General features: G+C 37.8%; 1 protein-coding gene across 1 annotated transcript in view; it reads right to left on the bottom strand.

The window, feature by feature from the left end:
- The window catches only part of ADCY2 (adenylate cyclase 2), a 404,666-nt gene that overhangs the window by 64,721 nt on the left and 320,443 nt on the right, over nucleotides 1–19,502 (bottom strand). The window contains exon 15 of the mRNA XM_087443107.1: nucleotides 7,714–7,798. Within this exon, the coding sequence (XP_087299233.1) occupies nucleotides 7,714–7,798 (85 nt within the window). The remainder of the gene's footprint in view (nucleotides 1–7,713; nucleotides 7,799–19,502) is intronic.

Raw genomic sequence — 19,502 nt, 5'->3', positions numbered from 1 at the left:
ATTAGCAAGTTGTTAAAAGAAAATAGCCATATTTTAAAAAGGATCCACATAGACTCTCTAGAGACGAAAATGTAGATATTGAAATTAAAAACTCAATAGTTATGCATTGACAACTTGCATCATCTATCAGTGCTATATTAAACAGTGTATTGGAGGATAGATTAACTAAAGCTCCAAGCCTCCTAACAATTTAAATGAAAGTTACAAAATGTTTGAGACCCTATTTTGGGATACAAAGGGTGTTTGACTTCCAATTTCCATTCTCTGCAGAAGAAAAACAGATCATTATCAATGGGTAAGATAGATCTAAGGAAATAATCCCTAAAACAACACAGAAAGACAAAGGGAAGAAAAATATGGAAGAGACGTTGAGGCACAGAAGACACAATAAAAAGATTTAATATATCTGTGATGAAAATTTGAGAAAAATAGAACAGAAAGACTGAGAAAGAGACAAAATACAGGAGAAATCAGACAACAGTTTTGTGGACTTGAAGCAGAACAGGAGCTCTGTGGTTGAGGTGACACACTGAGTCCCAAGCAGGGAAACTGAAAGTAAATCTACCCCTTAACACAAGGACTCTATTGTCTCTGACAGACAAAGAGTAAATCCTACAAAAGATCCTACAAATCCTACAGTAGATTTCTCCTCAGCACATTAAAGTCCAGGAAAATATGGACTCGTGTTTTCAAAATGTTTGAAAAATTATTGTAAATTATTACTCAGTGAGGAATAAACAGACTAGTTTTTAATAGAAAAGCTGAGTGGGTCTATTATGCATAGGCTGTCACTGAAAGGATTACAAAAGTAATAACCCTTTGGTAATACAGACACTGAGTCTTGGAGGAAGGAATGCTATTCAGAAGAATGATGAACAAAGAAATTGTTAAACAACAAAAACAGTAATAACAATAAATAATAAAAGCAGTTTTAATTTAGAAAAAATTAAACAACACTAATGTGGAAGATGGAAAAGGATGATCAGATGTAGAGATTTAGAACATGGCCCCTGAATTCTTCAACAAGAAGAAAGAGATATTGATGGACTCAGTTATGTGCACATGTTACATGTTTTAAGTTAATCACTAAAAGAAAATACTAGAATATATAACTTTCAAGTCACTAGAGGGAATAAAGGAGAATAAATAAACTCCATGGATCTGAGAGAATGCAGAAGGGGAGGAAAAATAAGTAGAAGCAAAGAAGATACACGATGGATAAAAAAAGCAAAATAAGACTGAGCAGTAATTATAACACACGTAAATGTATTACACTTGCCAGGTAAAAGAGAGAGATTGCTGGATCAGAGAAAATAACACACAGCTGGATGCTATTTACCAGAGACACACCTAAAACCTACATAACCACAAGGAAAAGCTGAATAAAACAAGAGAAAAAAGGGAAACTGGGAAAATACTAACCAAGAAAAAGCTGGTGGAGTTATATTGACATTAGAGAAAATAGACATTAAGGGGAAAATACTCCTGTAGGGTAGAAAGCTTTTTTATCAGCTGGGGTGTGACCTACTTCCCCAACCCAGGACAATATCTATATTTGTGCTTTTATCTCTGCCTGGAACAAGGCTGGTAGGCTGGCATCACATGAGCTCTGCTATACAAATCAGAAGACAACCACAGGGAGAGAAAAATTTCTTCTGACATTTTCTAGCATTTTCATTTACTGTATCTGGCATATTTGTTCTAAAAGACTATTTGTTTTTTTTTTTTGTGTGGTGGTATTTTGTTTTTTTTTTCCCTTTGGCGATGAAGATCAGCCCTGAGCTAACACCCCTTGCCAATCTTCCAAGTTTTCTTGAGGAAGATTAGCCCTGAGCTAACATCTGTGCCCATCTTCCTCTATTTTGTATATGGGACGCTGCCACAGCATGGTTTGATGAGTGATGTGTAGCGTAGGTCCGTGCCCGGGATCTGAACCTGCGAACCCCGGGGCACCGAAGCAGAGCGCACAAACTCAACCCTTACGCCACTGGGCCGGCCCCTGGTGCTGGTATTTTTGATTAGAGTCGCTCTTTGGTATTTGTCACAGAGATGTAGGTCCATTTCAGAAAGTTAAACCTGGCAGTAAATGTGGACTTATTATTATTACTACTACTACTGTGATGACAATTATTTTTATTGCTGATTATAATGAAAATGTGAACTTGAATCTTATTCTATGTCTTAGCTTCTATTTAGATAAAAGGACTGTTTTGATTATCAAACAAAATAATATATATGGAGACACTTTGGAGGGCTCTCATATATGTGAAAACATTTCGCAAAGTATTATTAGTAAGGGTACTTTCTTACTAGAATATTTTGAGTCTAAATCCACTTATACATTAACTTTTTTTCCCATTTTACAGAGTGTCTTTTAAGATGGAGTTACACTATGCCCAGAATCCAGTTTTAAATAAAATGAACCAATAGCCGAATAATGTGTATTAGGAAACTAAACTAGAGGAGAATACGAATGAGGTTCTATGTGAGGTTATCTTGACTTGCCAATGTGATTTTGACCAATGGATGCTTAGCAGTCACCACAAGGCAACCTCAGGGCCACGCTGGCCCATAACCATGAAGGTGGACATCCCTACCTAGTGCTGGCCACTTGTCTGCCAGTGACTCTCTCCATACACAGCCTGGCTCCCTCCGGAACGTGCCTCCAATTAATCATAAGGGTCCTAAGTCTTGATTCCAATTCTGGCTCCAAAACCTACCTGCTGTACATTACAGGGCAAGTTATGCAGCGTCTGTGAGCTTCTGTTTCATTAACTGTAGAATGGGCATTCCCTCCAAGACCTCTTGTAAGGATAAATGAGCCAGCATATATAAAATACCTAGCACAGTAAGTCATCATTTTTAATATAATATAATATTGACTATTTGTAAACCGTGATGAGGTTGGATACAGAACTATTCACGGGACTCTTGCCCGTCATAAGTAGTTTACATTGATTCTGAAGGTTCTTACCCAAGGACAGGAAACCTGTGCAGGTCTTATAGTTATTACATAAGATCCTGCTCCAAAGTCCCCATTTCCACCCTCAGGAGATCTGTTTACAAATCATGCATTATTTTTTGTGGAGGGAAACTTTTCTTCTAAATGATTGGACATGTAAACTCACTGAAGCGTATGGCATCTCCCGAGTCCTGGGTCCCCTATCCACAAAATGCGGAGCTGGACAGGGTTCTCTCTGGGTTCTCTTTCAGCTCTTGAGTTTTACAATTCTGGAATGCTAACCAGCATCTGCTGTAGAAAGCTAACTACCTCATGAGGGCACCGATGCAGAGGTGCCTAAGAAGATGCAACAAGTGAGGACACCAGGATGCTGGGCCAGGGTGCTGGCAGGTCAGGAGCTGGACAGAATCTGGAGCAGGGCTGTGGTGACTGTGAGCTGAATTCAGAGCTGTGAGCTCGGAAGAAGTGGAGTGTGGGTTAGGATGGGGGTGGGTGGGACGTTTTCTGAGCAGTGGGGCCAGGAGGTTGCATTTGGGTGCAACCCAACATTTCTTCAAGCTCACTGATATTAAATATTTATCTTGCATTTCAAGAACCTGAAGCACTACAATGAACAAAACAGGGCTGAGATGACCTCACTGATGATCTTTTCATCTAAAAGAATATAAATAAGAATACAAAATAGGAAGCCTGACCAGCAGGCACTAGGGAAGTTGGTGGTGGATAAGGTGGGCTCTTCCCAGTTGCTTTACAAAGGTTAGATTATTTCCAACCAAGGAGTCAGCCTGAAGCACGTCAGAGTCAAGGAACCATGGTGCACATGAGAAGGAATTTCAATGCAAGATGAAGGCCACTGACTCACCATTCCCTCACTCATTCAAGCATTCATTTACACACAGAACCTGTACCCACAGGACGGCATCTGGAGAAAGAAAGATTAACACGGGCACACAGGGCATGCAGGGCACGCCTACCTCTGATGAGAATGGCGGTGTTGATGAGACAAGGGAGGTGCTCCATGGAGCCAGATGAGTGCAGAAAGAAAAACAGAACCTCACGGAAGTGATGGGAGAAGTCCAGTAGCACTTACTCAGCACATGCTCATTAAACATATTTCTGTGGTCAGCATTCTGCTGGACTCAGTGGGGGATAGAAAGCAAGTGCAGGAAATAGTTCTTGTCTTAAGGAAACCACTATATATAAGAGAAAACGACAGTTACACTCACCAGAAAAACCAAATAGGGAATCAAATGAGATGTTATTTAATTAAGTGCAAATTACGTGGCAAAAATCCTAAGTTTCATGTGCTCAAAAAAGGACCCACCACAGGGGCTGCTGGGTTTTTGAGAAAGTTTCTAGGAAGGTAAGCAGTTGCAGAGCCCACCCACGTGGGCAAGAACTGAGAAGTGGGCTCAGAGGGGCAGGTGGGGTGCACGGCTGGGAGAGCTGCTAGCTAGGGCATGGGGTGGAAGCTAAAGGGCAGATAGTGGAGTGGTCTGGGCTTCTCATCATGATCATGATAATAACAAATAAATGCCCTGACATTTTTTTCAGAACGTGTCACTGAACAAATATCTGTATGTTTTTTTTTTGTTTTTTTTTTTTGGTGAGGAAGAGTGGCCCTGAGCTAACATCTATGCCAATCTTCCTCCATTTTTTTTATTGTGGGACGCTGCCTCAGCCTGGCTTGATGAGCAGTGTGTAGATCTGCACCCGGGATCCAAACATGCGAATCCCTGGCCGCCGAAGTTGAGCACGTGAACTTAACTACTACGCCACCAGGCCGGACCCTATCTCTGATTTTTTTTATCAGCAGGAAAAAAATTGTATGTCATCATCACTCTTATTTTTGCCCATTTTGATGTTTCTCTACCTTCTTATCAAACCCAGATGTACAATAAACAATTTTATTTACTTGTGTTGCACTATTTGTGCAACAGAAGGTAAAAAGGTAAAGCTCTTGGAAGAAAAGTATCAGCCAGGCTTACCTGTTCCCAACTTCCTTTATAAAAGTATTTTCCTCTGATTCTTCATTCAGAGAATTTAATGTTGATATTATTAGCATCAACACTGCCTTTGGCTTTTAAATTTTCAGAAGGTTAACATATGTTAATAGAAAGTGAGTCTGGGATACTAAGTACCCTTTCACAAATTCCGTATTTAATCCATAAATAAATGCAACCCATAATAAAACCTCATGCAATTGGGAGGTTTTCTAGAGCTCAGGGAATGAGCAGTTAGGATGTGGCAATACTTCTCCAGACCACTGTGGAATATTTGTGATATACACAATTTTTGAGTTAATTTGGAGGCTAGAAGAGAAAGCACACTTAAAGACTTCTAGATTGGCTCTGAATTAATATGTTTGATGTTGACAGTTAAAAAAAAATCATTACAGAATGGTTTAAACAGTAAAAAGAACCTCTGATTGGAATGACAAGAATTCCTCCTTGAATTTTACCAGGCTTACATCTGGACCAAGGATTACAGCTGGCCACTAGGGGGAGACTCATTCACGGAGCCTATTGATTCAAGTTTGGAAAGACCAGATGTCTTTTAGTCTTCCTGACTACTTTGGCAAAATATAGGCTTCTTTCCAGGAGGAGGCAGGCACCAGTTCATTTGCAGCCTCAAAATCTTCTTTTTGAGACAACCTAGAGTTAAAAAGAACTTCCTAGCATCTGGTGTGTGGGTGTCAGGGTCTTAGGAAGCCCCCGGGAATGGGCGGAACCAGGCACCAAGGATGTCGCATCTTGATTGCTCTGAGGGACCACAGGCTGGGGACAGGAGGCACCAAAATGCATAAAATGTTTAACAATGAGGTTGGATTATATGGAGGCTGAGAGCGGAGACATTACATAAGAGCAAAGCATTCCCTCCAAGACAGCAGAGTTGCTCTGGAGATTCTTTTTCTGGCCTCCGGCTCTGTATTTCTTTTCCAAAGCAACTTTTACAGTAGAAAGAAAAAAGTCAGCTCGAAGCCCTAAATATACACTATGCTCCCCCACCCCCAAGACTGGATTCCTCGGAATAGAAGATGAGAAATATGGCTACTTAGGCACAGTGATATAAGCTGCTTTAATTAGATTGAGGTTTGGATTTCCAGTGGAATCACGAATGATACTTCCTCTTCTAAAAACCTGAGAAAAGGGCTGCAGAAGCCTCCAGGGGGCCAGGAAGACAGAGGGTGGAGCCTGTGTGCTTTTCAACCCAAGGAAACTCTGAACATGGAAAATCAGGCTTCTTTGTATAATAAGCATTTAGAACTTGACAATGATTCCCATGGTTCCATATTTACTCTCTTCTCTATAACCTACATTGTCTTCAGGGGACTGTTAAGTGACTCGAGATGCCAGGTGTGCATTCAAGGAAGTCAGAAACCATAGTCTCACTTTGGGAAGTTTCCAATCCAATCTGAAACATCTAAACTACGACATAGCAAACCAAACCCTCAAAAGTTTGCAAAGGTACAAAGCAGGGGAGGCAGAGTAGCCACTGTCGAGAGGCAGTGACATACTTTGTAAACTCTTTTTGTCCAAAAGATTTCGACACATCAGACTGGAATGCAACAGACGGCCTGGGAGTCCAGGACTACTGCTTCTCAGAGCCTCTGAAGAGAGGACAAGGATTTTAGGAGGCCGTTATGGTACTGTACGGATGTTGCTAGCAGTAACAGCATGTCTTTTAAAAAGCAAAATGACATTACACTGAAGAAACAAATGAAAAGCGTAAAACCATGCAGAGTGAGAAAAGTGCTTTCACAGAAGCCATGGTGCACGTTATGGGTAGAGCAGAACCCTGAGAAGTGACGAGAGCACCGCAAACTCTCGGCCTGCTTCCTCGGTCGTGTCATCTAAATGGGCTTGTCAAAGTTCAACTGGAAGACGAAATCATGACTTCAAAAATATAAAAAAAATAAATTTCCTATAACCTCAGAAGTCATATAAAATGCATTCATTGACAAATAGTATAAAGATTATTCCTATTTATTTTGCACAACAAATTATTGTAATATTAAAATTTTGATTAAAAAAATCTCTGAAGCATCTCCTGAAGACTTCCCTGAGCTCCATGCAAAACCTGGCTCACAGCGGGCTCTCCTGTTTCAACTCATCTGCAATGAACGACATGAAACAACGACTATCTTTTGGGAATTCTGTCCCATTGTTGGCTTTCTTAGGATGCTCTCATGGAGCTAGGAACAGCCAGTAGCACCTGCTTTAGACTCAAGAATACACTTACATTTAATTCTTATATCTAGAACTAGCATTTAAACCACAAGTGCTTACAATGATTGGCTTAAATCAAAACACTAATGAAAGATATTTTTACATTTGCTATTGTAATATGTTCCAAAATTTTATATCTGAAAAGTGGATATAAAAGCGATGTTTGGTTTAAATTTTAACTCCTCTGTACACTAAAAGCCTCCTATTTATTTATGCTTGCAGTTATAAATAGCCTGAAAACTTGGAAGAAATGATTAAACATGTTGACAGAAATAAATAGACATAAATACAATTTTGTGATGCGACATCCAACATCTCAAATAATCTTCAAATTAGAGTCTTGGTCGTGCATGAGCTGCCTCACTTTATATTCTGGGCTGTTGACATGAAGGTTACATCTTTCTTTACTGAGATCTGTATCTCTTGAAATGGTAAACCACCAAGCTCCCTGTGTTAAGCAAGAAATCAGTTTTCATTCAGTGAGCACAGTTTTCAAAGAAGTTCTGTATTTGAAGTACCTACCAAAAGCTGTCCAGCAAAGCAGACGAAAAGGATAAAGGCAAGCGAGAGAAATGCAGCTCCAAAGGAAATCCCGAGAATGGACGTTCTACCAGGAAACAAAAAGGAATAGGTTAGTGTGGGGATAGTTTCTATTATTCTTGAAAGCCATCAGTAATATTTTTGGCTTAATTAGGACCTAATTAAATGAGGACTTCAATCCTCACTAATTTTTTGAGAAATGAAAATGGAGCTAAAACAAACCAAAACTATGTCCGTAGAAAAGTGTGTCTACAGTTGTGTCTGATCAACTTGTTATGACTCATTAAAGTTGCCCTACAAGCATCAGTAAGAATTGATTTTAAAGAAAAACAGTCTTTTTATAACTCACTTATGTAACTAGCACTTTCATGCCCCTACTTGGCCGCGTCCACCCTGGTGCCCTCTTCCCTGCCACTGACGTCATCTGATGCCCTTGAAGACCTCATGCCCCATCCTTACTTCTGTCCACTTAGGAAACAATGAGTCCTCACCCTCCCCAGTGCAATCCAACCAGACTCAACTTCCTTCAAAACTGATGCAGCTAAATATTTACTGACATTCCCCGAAGGTTTCACGGACTGTGGCCTGCACATTCTTGCACAAGCCAATGAACGTGCAAGCTGCCTGTGATGACACAAAAAATGTGCCCACTAAGATACAGATTCTGCAAATGACAGGTTACAGGTAGATAAAAATATTTATAAGAATTGTATGCATTTCTGAGAGGTCCTTTACATAATTACAAAATTCAAAGCCTCTTAAAACTTCATTTAATCCAAGGATAGAGGTGTTCAGGGTATCAAAAGAGCTGAACCACAATGAATAATCAAAGATGAAATTCAAAGGAAACATCCGAGGAGAGATCAGGTGGTGTCTGAGACCACACTGGAACCTGGTGACAATGAGGTTGGCTAGAGATACTGAAGAAACAGAAGAACTGGTACTGAGAAGAGGCGCAACACCCTAAATCTGGATACATTGACTGGAAGACTCAGATGCAAATCAGAAACCAGCTGTAATTACCTCTCTCAAGTACCTACTCTATTACAAGAGATGATCACACATCAAGCAAGATCTACAAAAGTAGATCTTCAGACAAACACTTGAGCTTGACCCAATGATGTATTGGTCTCTGAGGTATCTTCTGGACATGATTCATGGTGCTTTCAAATACCTGGCCTGATAATGACATTTGTTCACATTTTATGAATAACAATAAGTCTCTGCTAGGAGGGTGTATGAATACCAAAAACACCTAGATTGTTGAATAGTCTCATGTGCCAGGCCCATGCTAGGCTGTAATGACACAAAGATGAGTAAGATGTCATCCTTCTTTTGAGCTGCTTACAGTCTAGTAGAGGTAAGCACCGTATGTCTTCTTACCTCCCCTATCTAGAATATCCCTCTTTCAGACATCACTCCAGTCCTTAGTCTCTGGTCAGAAGCCACCAGTCTCATTATCTCTCCAACATATAATCTCAGAGCCTCTCACCTAGCCAGACAGTGTGGACGGGGGGGAAAGTGAGGTAGTCCACACCTCAGAAGTATGGAGAGCTCTTGCTCTTATTCCTGTGACTGAAGAGGGACACAGTCACTCATCTGCTGAATTTTTGTTCACCATCTTTCTCATCCATTTTTATAAGAGAGTTGTGATGGCTTTTCTTGGACTCTGTGATCTCCTGGTTCCTTTCTGATGTCAAGGTAATTAGAGCCTCATAAGGTTGACTTCAGAAACATGACATTTTTTTCTTAGGTCTGAAATTGTTTAAATAATGAATGATCTCTTATTGAAGGTTTGGCAAATCTCAACTATAAAACCATCTGATGATAGCAGTGGTGATGTTGATGATGGTAATGATGGTGATGATGGTGATGGTGATGATGGTAATGGGATGATGGTGATGATGGTAATGGTTATGATAGTGATGGTGATGATAGTGATGGTGATAGTGATGATGGCGATGGTGATGATTGTGATGGTGATGGTGATGATGGGGATGGTGATGATGGTAATGGGATGATGGTGATGATGGAAATGGTGATGATGGTCATGACAGTGATGGTGATAGTGATGATGGTGATGGTGATGATGGCGATGGTGAAGATGGAGATGGTGATGGTGATGATGGTGATGGGATGATGGAAATGGGATGATGGTGATGATGGTAATGGTGATGATGGTGATGACAGTGATGGTGATAGTGATGATGGTGATGGTGATGATGGCGATGGTGATGATTGTGATGGTGATGGTGATGATGGGGATGGTGATGATGGTGATGGGATGATGGTAATGGTGATGATGATGATGGTGATGATGATGATGGGATGACGGTGATGATATGATGATAGAATATTTACTTTGTCCCAAGAGCTGTTCTAAAGGTTATATATGTATAGTTCACTTAATCCTCACAATAATCAAGGACAGTAGTTACCACTATTACCTCATTTTACCAAAGAGAAACTGAGGCCCAGAGAAGTTGAGAAACTTGCCTGAAATTATACCTCTATTAAGTGGTGTAGTCGAGATTTATGTCTGCACAATTGTATTCTTGACACAGGTTCTGTTTTTAGGAGTAGATATGCCACATTTCTGCCATGTATACTGGTTCTAGTTCTTGAGTCAGTTTTGATAATTTTTCTGGAAAATTACCCATTTCATTTAGATTTTCAAATGTGAAATATTTTACATAATATTCTCTTATAATTTTAAAAGTCTCCAAATTTGAAGCAATTTCTTCTTGTCCTTAATGTTATTTTTCTTTTTCTCTTTAGATCAGACTTCTGAAGTTTTGCATGTTTGTTGATCTTTTCAAAGAATGAGCTTTTGGTTTATTATTAAGGTCTATGCTTTCTGATAGTTTTCTATATTATTAGTTTCTGATTTAACTTTAAAAAATCCTTTCCTCCTCCTTTATTTAAGTTTACATTGATCTTTTTCTTGATTGTTATTTATCGAAAATCTTTTGTATTTTCTAATAAATGCATTTAAGGACATAAATATACCTATAATTACCGCTTTAGCCAAATCCCATAGCTTTTGATTTATAGCTACTCATTGTCATTCTTTTCTAAAAAGCCTATAATTTCAATTTCCATTTCCTTTTACTATAAGAGTAATTCAGAAGTCTAATTTATGAATTCCACAAGGAGATTATTTTTGGTCTGTCCTTGTTATTTCTAATTTCATTAGATTTGATCAGAGATTGTGGTTTTCTATTATTTCTACTTTGACAATTTATTTTTCTTCTGAGATGTGATAATATGCTCTACTTCTCTTATGTCTTATGGATTTCTGAAAGTGATAGGCATTTTCTTTTTGCTGGAAACAAAGCATGTTCTCTAAATGTATCTATTGTCAGGGCCTGATGAATTAGTCATATTCTCAATAGGCTGACTTATTGGCTGAATTTGGCTTGTCAATTTTAGAACATATTAACGTTTCCAACTAAGATTGTGGGTTTGTCAATATATCTGAACATTTTAATAGTTTCCCTTTATTTATTTCAAAGAGATGCTGGAGTGCATAACGATTTATGATCATTAAATTTTCTTGGTGACTGTACTGTAAATTGTGTCTTTTTTTCATGCTTAATGCCTTTCACTTGGATTCTATATTGTCAGAAATTTATATTATTGTGGCTTTCTCTTTTCTGTGAGCTGTTTCCCAAAATAGCTATTTTCCATCCTTTATTTCCATCCTTTCTCTGTCTTAATTTTAGCTAGGTCTCCTATATGTGCACAGAGGTGGCCTTTGAATTATAGCCTCAATCTTTGAGTTTCTTTCCATAAATAGGACATTTTTATCCATTTACAATTTTAAATTTGTTAATATTTGACCAGTTCCTTCCATTTTATTTTCTTTAAATGTTTGGTAAAATTCACACAGAAATCACTGGGGTTTGAAGTTTTCTTTGCGGGAAGATTTAAAAAATAACCCAAATTTAAAAACTTTAATAGATACCCATTTAAATTTTCTACTCCATTATGTGTCAGGTTTGGTAAGTTGTCTTTTCTATGAATTTTCCCATTTTATCTAAACTGCAAATATTCTTGGCCTTGAGTAATTTATAATATTTCATATTTACCCTGTTCATATCTGTAGGATCTGTCATGAATCTTCTTTTATTCCTTACATTATTAGTTTGGGTGCTTTGTGATTATCTGTCTCTTTTTCTTTCTTGATCAGTCTTGCCAGTGATTAAGGAATTTTTAAACTTTTTCAAAGAACCAACTCTCGGCTTTATTATTTTTCTGTGTTGGTTGTTTTCTATTTTATTTCTTCTTCCTTCTTTGGTGTTTATTCCCTTCTACTTACTTGATTTGCTCGTCTTTTGTCCTTTTTAGCTTCCTAAATTGGAAATGTAGACAACTGATTTTAACCCTTTCTTTTTTTCTAACACAAACATTTTAAATCTACAAATTCCTCTCTAAATTACTTCTTTAAGCTATGTCCCACACATTTTGATGTACTACATTTTGATATTCAAAACATTTTCTAATTTCTCTCGTGATTTCTTATTTGACTTGTAGGTTATTCAAAAGCAGATAGTCTAACATTGAAATACTTGGGGATATTTTTAGATATTCTATTATTTTTGATTTCTAATTTGATGTTGGTCTGCTTAGATATTCAACTGTAATATTTTTATCTTTCCAAATTTATTTCAATCTTTTCAAATTTGTTGGGATGCTCTTATTGCCTAGTCTACGTTATATCATGGTCAATGTTCCAGGTGCAGTTTAAAATAACATGTATCTTACATATGGATTTACTGTTCTATGAATGTCAGTTAGTTCTAGAAAGTTGATAATCTTATTCAGATTTTTCAATATCCTTATTTATATAGTAAGGGATGTTTAAAAAGGGATATTAAAAATCTAACTATGAGTATAGATTTGTCTAATTCTCTCTTTGGTTTTGTCAGAGTTTTTTCCTTCCCTGTATTTTATAGCTCTGTTGTTGGTACATGCACATTTTATGATTTTATGCTTCCTGATACATTGACCCTTTCACCACTATTCAATGTCTCTATTTATCTCTGTTAATACTTCTTGCCTTCAGGTCTGCTTTGTCTGATATTAATATATGTATAATAGCTTTCTCATGCTTACTGTTTATATGATATATGTTTTCCATCCTTTTAATTTCAACCTAACCTCCTTTTGTATTTAAATGCACCTCTGGCAGACAGTATGTGGCTTCATCATGCTTTCTGGAGTGTTTAATCCTTTCCCATTAAATAATGTTTGATTGTAATCCTGTCATCTTACTATTTGTTGTCTATTTGTCCCACTGCTTTTGTATGTATGGTGTGGTCCATTAAATTTGGTGATACTGTTTATTTTAAATCTACCATCTTACTACTTGTTTTCTATGTGTCTCTTGTCTTTTTGTTTTTCTGTTCCTCTTTATTGCCGTTTTTCATTAATCTGATATTTTCATAGTATTTTTTATTTCCTCTATTGGCTTTTTAGCTATCGCTCTTTGTATTTTTTTAGTGATTGCTCAAGAAATAAAATACACATTCTTAACCTATCAGAAGTTACTTAGCATTAATATTGTGCCACTTCAAAAAATACATAAGATCTTTACAAAAGTATAATCCCATTCTCCTCCCCATAGGAATTCTTAGTTTATGTTATTATTTGTGCATTAAATAATCAGTTGTCTTTTAGAAAAGTTAAGAAAATATAAGCATATAGTCTTTATACTCTCTCACATATTAAGCATGTTCAATGCTCTTCATTCCTGCCTATAGATTCAAGTTTGCTTTTGGTATCATTTCAGTTTACCTTGAAGAACTTCCATTAGCATTTCTTGTTCTGTAGGTTTCCTGGTGATAAATTCCTTTAGCTTTCTTTCATTTGAAAAATGTCTTTCTTTCACCTCATTTTAAAAAAGGAATATTTTTACTGAATATTTAACTCAGGATTGACCATGTTTATACTAGTGATTTAAAGATGTTCAATTGTCTTCTGCTGCCCTCCACCGTTTCTGATGAGAAGTTAGCCAGCATTTCCATCATTGATCCCTTGTATGCAATGTCTTTTCTCCTCTGGCTGCATTTAAGTTCTTTTTTTCTTTGGCTTTAACAGTTTGACTATAATACACAACATGTGGTTTTATTTATATTTATTTTGCTTGCATTCACAGAGCTTCTTGCTTTTGCAGGTTGATGTATTTTAACAAATTTGGAAAAAACTGTCACTAAGTGTGCTGGTAATTTCCTGTTTGTTTTCAGACAAACACACTTCCATCACATCTCCTACAAACTCCATTTCCCAGACTCTTTGCCAACGGTTTCTAACTAGGTTTGGCCAATGGGAAGTACTGGTAAGAGACTGGAAGGTGGGAGAAAGGGAGAGGCCTGGGTATTTCCCCTTCTTACTATCTATTAAGCAACCATTTTCTGAATGGGCTGCAACTCCTGCCTTCTCTGAAGTTCCAGATCCCTGTCAGACAACCTATCCTGCCTTGGTCTCAGCTCTGGCCAGGAAGGCCTGCCATGGCTCTAGCATTTGCAGGAAGGTCCAGCAGCCTGCGTTTCTGGTAATGCCACCTCCATCCTGTGTCCTTTCGATCCTAGAAGTGGGAGCAGGTTCCACTTGTTGCTTATCTCTTAGTTGCTTTACCACCCCATGTTTTTTTCCTCAGCTTTTCCTTTATTCTGTACATACTTCACTGTATTAAATTCTCTTGTTGAAATACCTGAGGCAATTTCTCTTTTCTTTATTGGACTCTAAGCCATTAACTAGATAAAGGTTTTTCTGGGTACTATGATATCATTAGTGTTTAGATGGAAACCTAGGAAGAATTAGAGTCAGTTACTTCTCCAAATTTCTCCCTTTTTCCTTTGACAAAGAGCAAAACCATTCAGTTTTTATCAGAAGTATTGAGCAAGTATCCACATATTCCATAGGTTATGCCATATGTGAAATTCCTTATGAATGGATCAGTGATTACGGATGATACTGGCCTTTAATTACACACATCTCAACAGATTTAGTGATAATTATTATGGGCTAATCTATTTTCAAATCATATGATTCATTTTGTGAATCAGAGTTTAAATAAAAGATCCTTGTACTACAATGACTTTCGTAGGCTCTTGTTTTCTAAAATGAATTTCAATGTTTGTTTTTAGCAATCATCATTGCACTATGAAGACAGTTGACAGAGACTCTGAACATTCTGGAGTCAGGTCAAACGACATATTAGAGCTTGAGAAAACAATAAGGGTGTTAAAATTTGATTCCCAGATTTTACAATAATCCGCTGGATACAGTGGAGGGCACTGAAGAAGAGCTGGTGATATTTTTTTCTGGATGTATCTGATGATCACTACTTTGCTCTTTCTCAAATGTCAGAATGCTTTAAAGGTTGGGGGGGCGGTGGATAAAGGAAAACAGTGTTACTAATACCATTGACTGTTTTCCCTTTGGCAGAATGAACGACAGATGCTCATGAAAGCAGGTAGGAGAATTATTAAAATTATGTTATGGCACAAACTACCAAGCATGACTCAAAAAGAAATAGAAAATATGAACAGACCTATAAAAGTAAAGAGATGGAATTAGTAATTAAAACAAAACTAAAAACAAAAACTACTCGGAAAGAACGGCTTATGCCCAGGTGGCTTTACTGGTGAATTCTATAAAACGCTTAAGAATTAATACCACTTTTTCACAAATTCTTCCAGAAAATAAAGAGGATGGAAAAGTTCCTAACTGATTCTGTGAGGCCAGTATCACTCTGATACTAATACCAGACAAAGACATCATAAGAAAACAAAACTAGAGACTAATATCTCTTATGAATATAGATACAAAAATTCTTGACAAAATATTAGCAAACCAAATCTACTCATATGTAAAAGGATTATGTAACAGGACCAAGTGGGATTTATCTGAGAAATGCAAGATTGATTTAATATCTGTAAATCAACGAATGTAATTCACCATATTAATGGAATAAAGGGGAAAAATCTACATGATCATCTCATTAGCTGTAGAAAAAGCACCTAACAGAATCCAACACTCTTTCATTATAAAAACACTCAGCAAACTATGATTAGAAGGAGATTTCCTTTATCCTGATAAAAGGTATCTATGAAAAATCCACAGGTAGCAGCATACTTAATGTTGAAAGACTGAATATATTCTTCCTAAGACCATGAACAAGAACATATGTACCCTGTGGTTACTTCTATTGAACATTATACTAGAAGTTCAGGCCAGGGAAATTAGGCAGGAAAATGAAATAAAGGCATCAGATTGGAAAGAAAAAAGTAAAACTATCTGTATTTGTAGATGATATGATCTCATACATAGTACCTGATGTCACAACTTGAGATTTTTTGAGTGGCTCAAACTCTCACTGATGTGCCCAGCCTAGGGTCCAGTGTTCCAGTCCATGGCACATTGGAGCTCTTGTTCAGATGGATGGACCTCTCATCCCAGGGAACAAGAAATACCATGAGGCAAAGCAATGGTTGGCCAAAAGCTCTTAATTACAATCATTTATCTTGCCTTCTCTATCAAAAGTATATTCAGGCCCATTAAGCATCCCAAGATATTTGTGTAACATAATCAATTTAAATTAACATTCTGGTTGCAAAGATGTTTATTTTTAACACACAAGCATAATTGATGTATATACTCACGAAAAAGCAAGCTTGACTCTTCTGTGTCATAAGGCAAAAAAAATTACACTTTTTTTGTGAGAATTTTTGACTTTGGCACTTTAATCAAGTGTATTATTACAGGACATGGAAAAGGCTGATTTGAGACAAGGTCTTTTCTCCTTTCTGTTTTTTTCCAGTCAGGTTATTGCTTACAGGTGGTCCTGACAGGGATGAGGAAGCACATTTGCTGACAGGAAAAATCCAGTAGAGATACACACACCCCCAAAAGTCTAAAAGTTAACGTTAATTATAAAACATTCCTATAGGTAAATAATGGTGTCTTTCTCTGGAATTCTATTTAATGTGATGACTTTCACGTCCCTTGTCTCTCTGTGCCCTCAGCTCCTCCCCCCAAGTAGTGACATAGATTCTCTCATCAACGCTTTCCTCACATCTGTTACACGGTATTTAGCAAGGATGATAAGAACCGAGGGAAGAAAATTTCTTTTAACTATAAGTTAGCATGAAATGATAGAAATTCCTCTGTCTCTCTTTTTTAAGTGATAGGTGATAGAACTTCAAAATGAAAGGGAATTTCGTTAAAAAAATTGAAAAGAGAAAAGGAGAAATTTAAATATTCATCGCCATTACAGATTACAGTAGCCTTTCTCTGATGACAGGACTTAGCAGCCTTGAGACCTTCTGGCCTCTGGAAGGTCCTGTGATGTGGGAAAGGGAAGAGGCGGTATATCTGGCCAAGGAAAAAGCTTCCACTTCATAGCGACAATAAGGACTAGAGACTTGAATTATCCGACACATTATTCCCCGGAAGGTCCACAGTCTTCTTTTTCTACACTCACTCCTTGGGGGAACTCATCCCATCCCATGGATTTAAATATTACTTACGTGCTGAATTTTCCAAATTATGACTCCACCTCTAACTTCTCCCATGAACCCCGGGCTCACACACTCCCTCCCTCTGTGAGCCCCACTGCCTGGATGTCTAATATGCACACACAAGTCCTCACCGTTCAGAACTGAACCCCTGATTCCGCTCCCCTCTCCAACCTGTCCCTCCTCCAGGATTCTCCTTCTCTGTAAATGGAAACCCCATGTTTTCCAGTTGCTCAGGCCAAAACCAAAAACGAAAAAACAACCCCCCTCCAGAACTTAGCTTTCTCTTACTCTTCGTATCCCATCCAGTAGCAAGACCAGTCTCCATCACTCTTCACAGTATATCCCAGAATTTGACTAGTTTTCACCACCACCACTGCTAGTCTAGTGCAAACCATCATCCCACCTGGTCTTCCTATTTCCATCGCCCCCTCGTCCAGAACAGCAGGAACAATACTTCTAAACATAGCCAGATCATGTCCTCAGCTGAGAATCACCCAGGACTTCCCATCGCACTCAACATTAAATCCAAAGTTCTTCAGTAGCCTGTGAAGGCCACACGACCTGCCCCTCACACTGTTCCTGTGGTCCTGTCTTCTACCATCCTCTCCTGGTTCACTCTGCTCCTGGCAACTGCCTTCTTACTGGTCCTTGAACACACTTGTGGCTCCCATCATCTAGAATGTTCCCCTGCCAGATACCCACATTATTCCCATGTCAATTCCTTCATGCCTCTGCTTCAGTGTCACTTAATTGGTGATGCCTTCCCTGATCACCCTGGTCTGAATATACCACTTTCCATCCTTTATAGTATTCTACTCTGTTTTATTTTTCTTAAAGCTTATCACCATTGAATTATGATAATTGTATCAGTTTATTAGATTATTGTTGTTTCCCCTAATAGAATGCAAGTTATACGAGAGAAAGGACTTTTTTTGGAGTTAATGCTGCCCCTTCCCAGAATCTCTAACTTGGTTAGAGATCTGTGCTCTAGCATCTGTGCTTGGTATATGGTAGCTCAATAAATAGCTGTTAAATGATTCCACAAAGGATTGACTAAATGTATGTATGAATTTCTATTATGAATTTCTATTTCTGTTACAAACACTGAGAATATACCCCTAGATACAAAGTAAAACTACACTGGCCTGTTTCACTGAGTAAAAACATACTCAGCTTTCTTTTCATTGTTATTGTTCCTCAAATCTTACTATATCAGTGACGTATAGGTAACTACAACAAAAATCAGTTTTCATTCCTAGAGAGAATACTGGTTTTCATGAATTCCATTTTTTCATGACAATAGAATTTTTAGATAGGCACCCTCTTATGTGGACTAAAGACTACATGTTCCAGCCTCTCTTGCAGCTAGGTTTAAGCACGTGACTAACATATCAGTCTTGGGTTATAAACCAAAGTGTCATGAGGTAGCTTCTGGGAGGTTTCCTCAAGAGACAGCAGTTATGAATGCCTTTTGCCCTCTGCTTCTGGGTCCATTCCTCCATCCTGTTGCTCAGAATGTGGATGCTGCCATCTTAGAGAACGGAGATGAGGAGCAAAGTCCAGGGAAAGCAGAGCTGTGTGCTGGAGGGAGCCAGGGCCCCCAAGGAATCTGAGGGACAGAGTGCCACACTATCTGACCTTTGATTATAGGGAAGGAACTAAACTGCTAACTTACATTCAAGTTACTAATTGTGAGGCATTTCCTTACTTTCAGATGACCTGAATCCAAAGTCGTATATTGATTATCTTGGTAAAAGCTATATCGTTAATTTCTCTTGGGCAGTGAGAATTATCTTACTTCTCTCTTTTTCTTTTCTTCCTTCTTTCTTTATTTTTTGTTTTTCCCTAAGAGTCACATCTACTGCATCAAGGTACACAGGGAGTAACTTACTTTCATGGTATCCAATGTTTGGGCCCACCAGTTTGGTTGTCCACCAAAGCAAACTGTCTCCACAATAGTTATTCTCCAACATTTGTTTAGAAAACCAAGTCTGCTTTCAATGGACAAGAATGATTCTACCATTAAACCTTCTCCTATATATATTTTTTCCTTTTTGGAGATAAAAAAAAAAAAAGTGACTCTTTTGAAATGAGTATGCAAGAATCAATGAGCACTGATTATTGAAATGAGTAATGGCATGAATATTAAGGAATTTCAGTAGAAATAATAGTTATCAGATAATTAAGATTATAACTTGCTATTACTTTTCCTTAAGTAACATATCATTATTCTTAATTTTACTT

This window comes from Ceratotherium simum, chromosome 18, assembly GCF_057802395.1.
Source record: "Ceratotherium simum simum isolate JZ-2026a chromosome 18, ASM5780239v1, whole genome shotgun sequence".
NCBI classification, from domain to species: Eukaryota; Metazoa; Chordata; class Mammalia; order Perissodactyla; family Rhinocerotidae; genus Ceratotherium; species Ceratotherium simum.
This window is presented reverse-complemented; position numbering and strand designations above follow the sequence as displayed.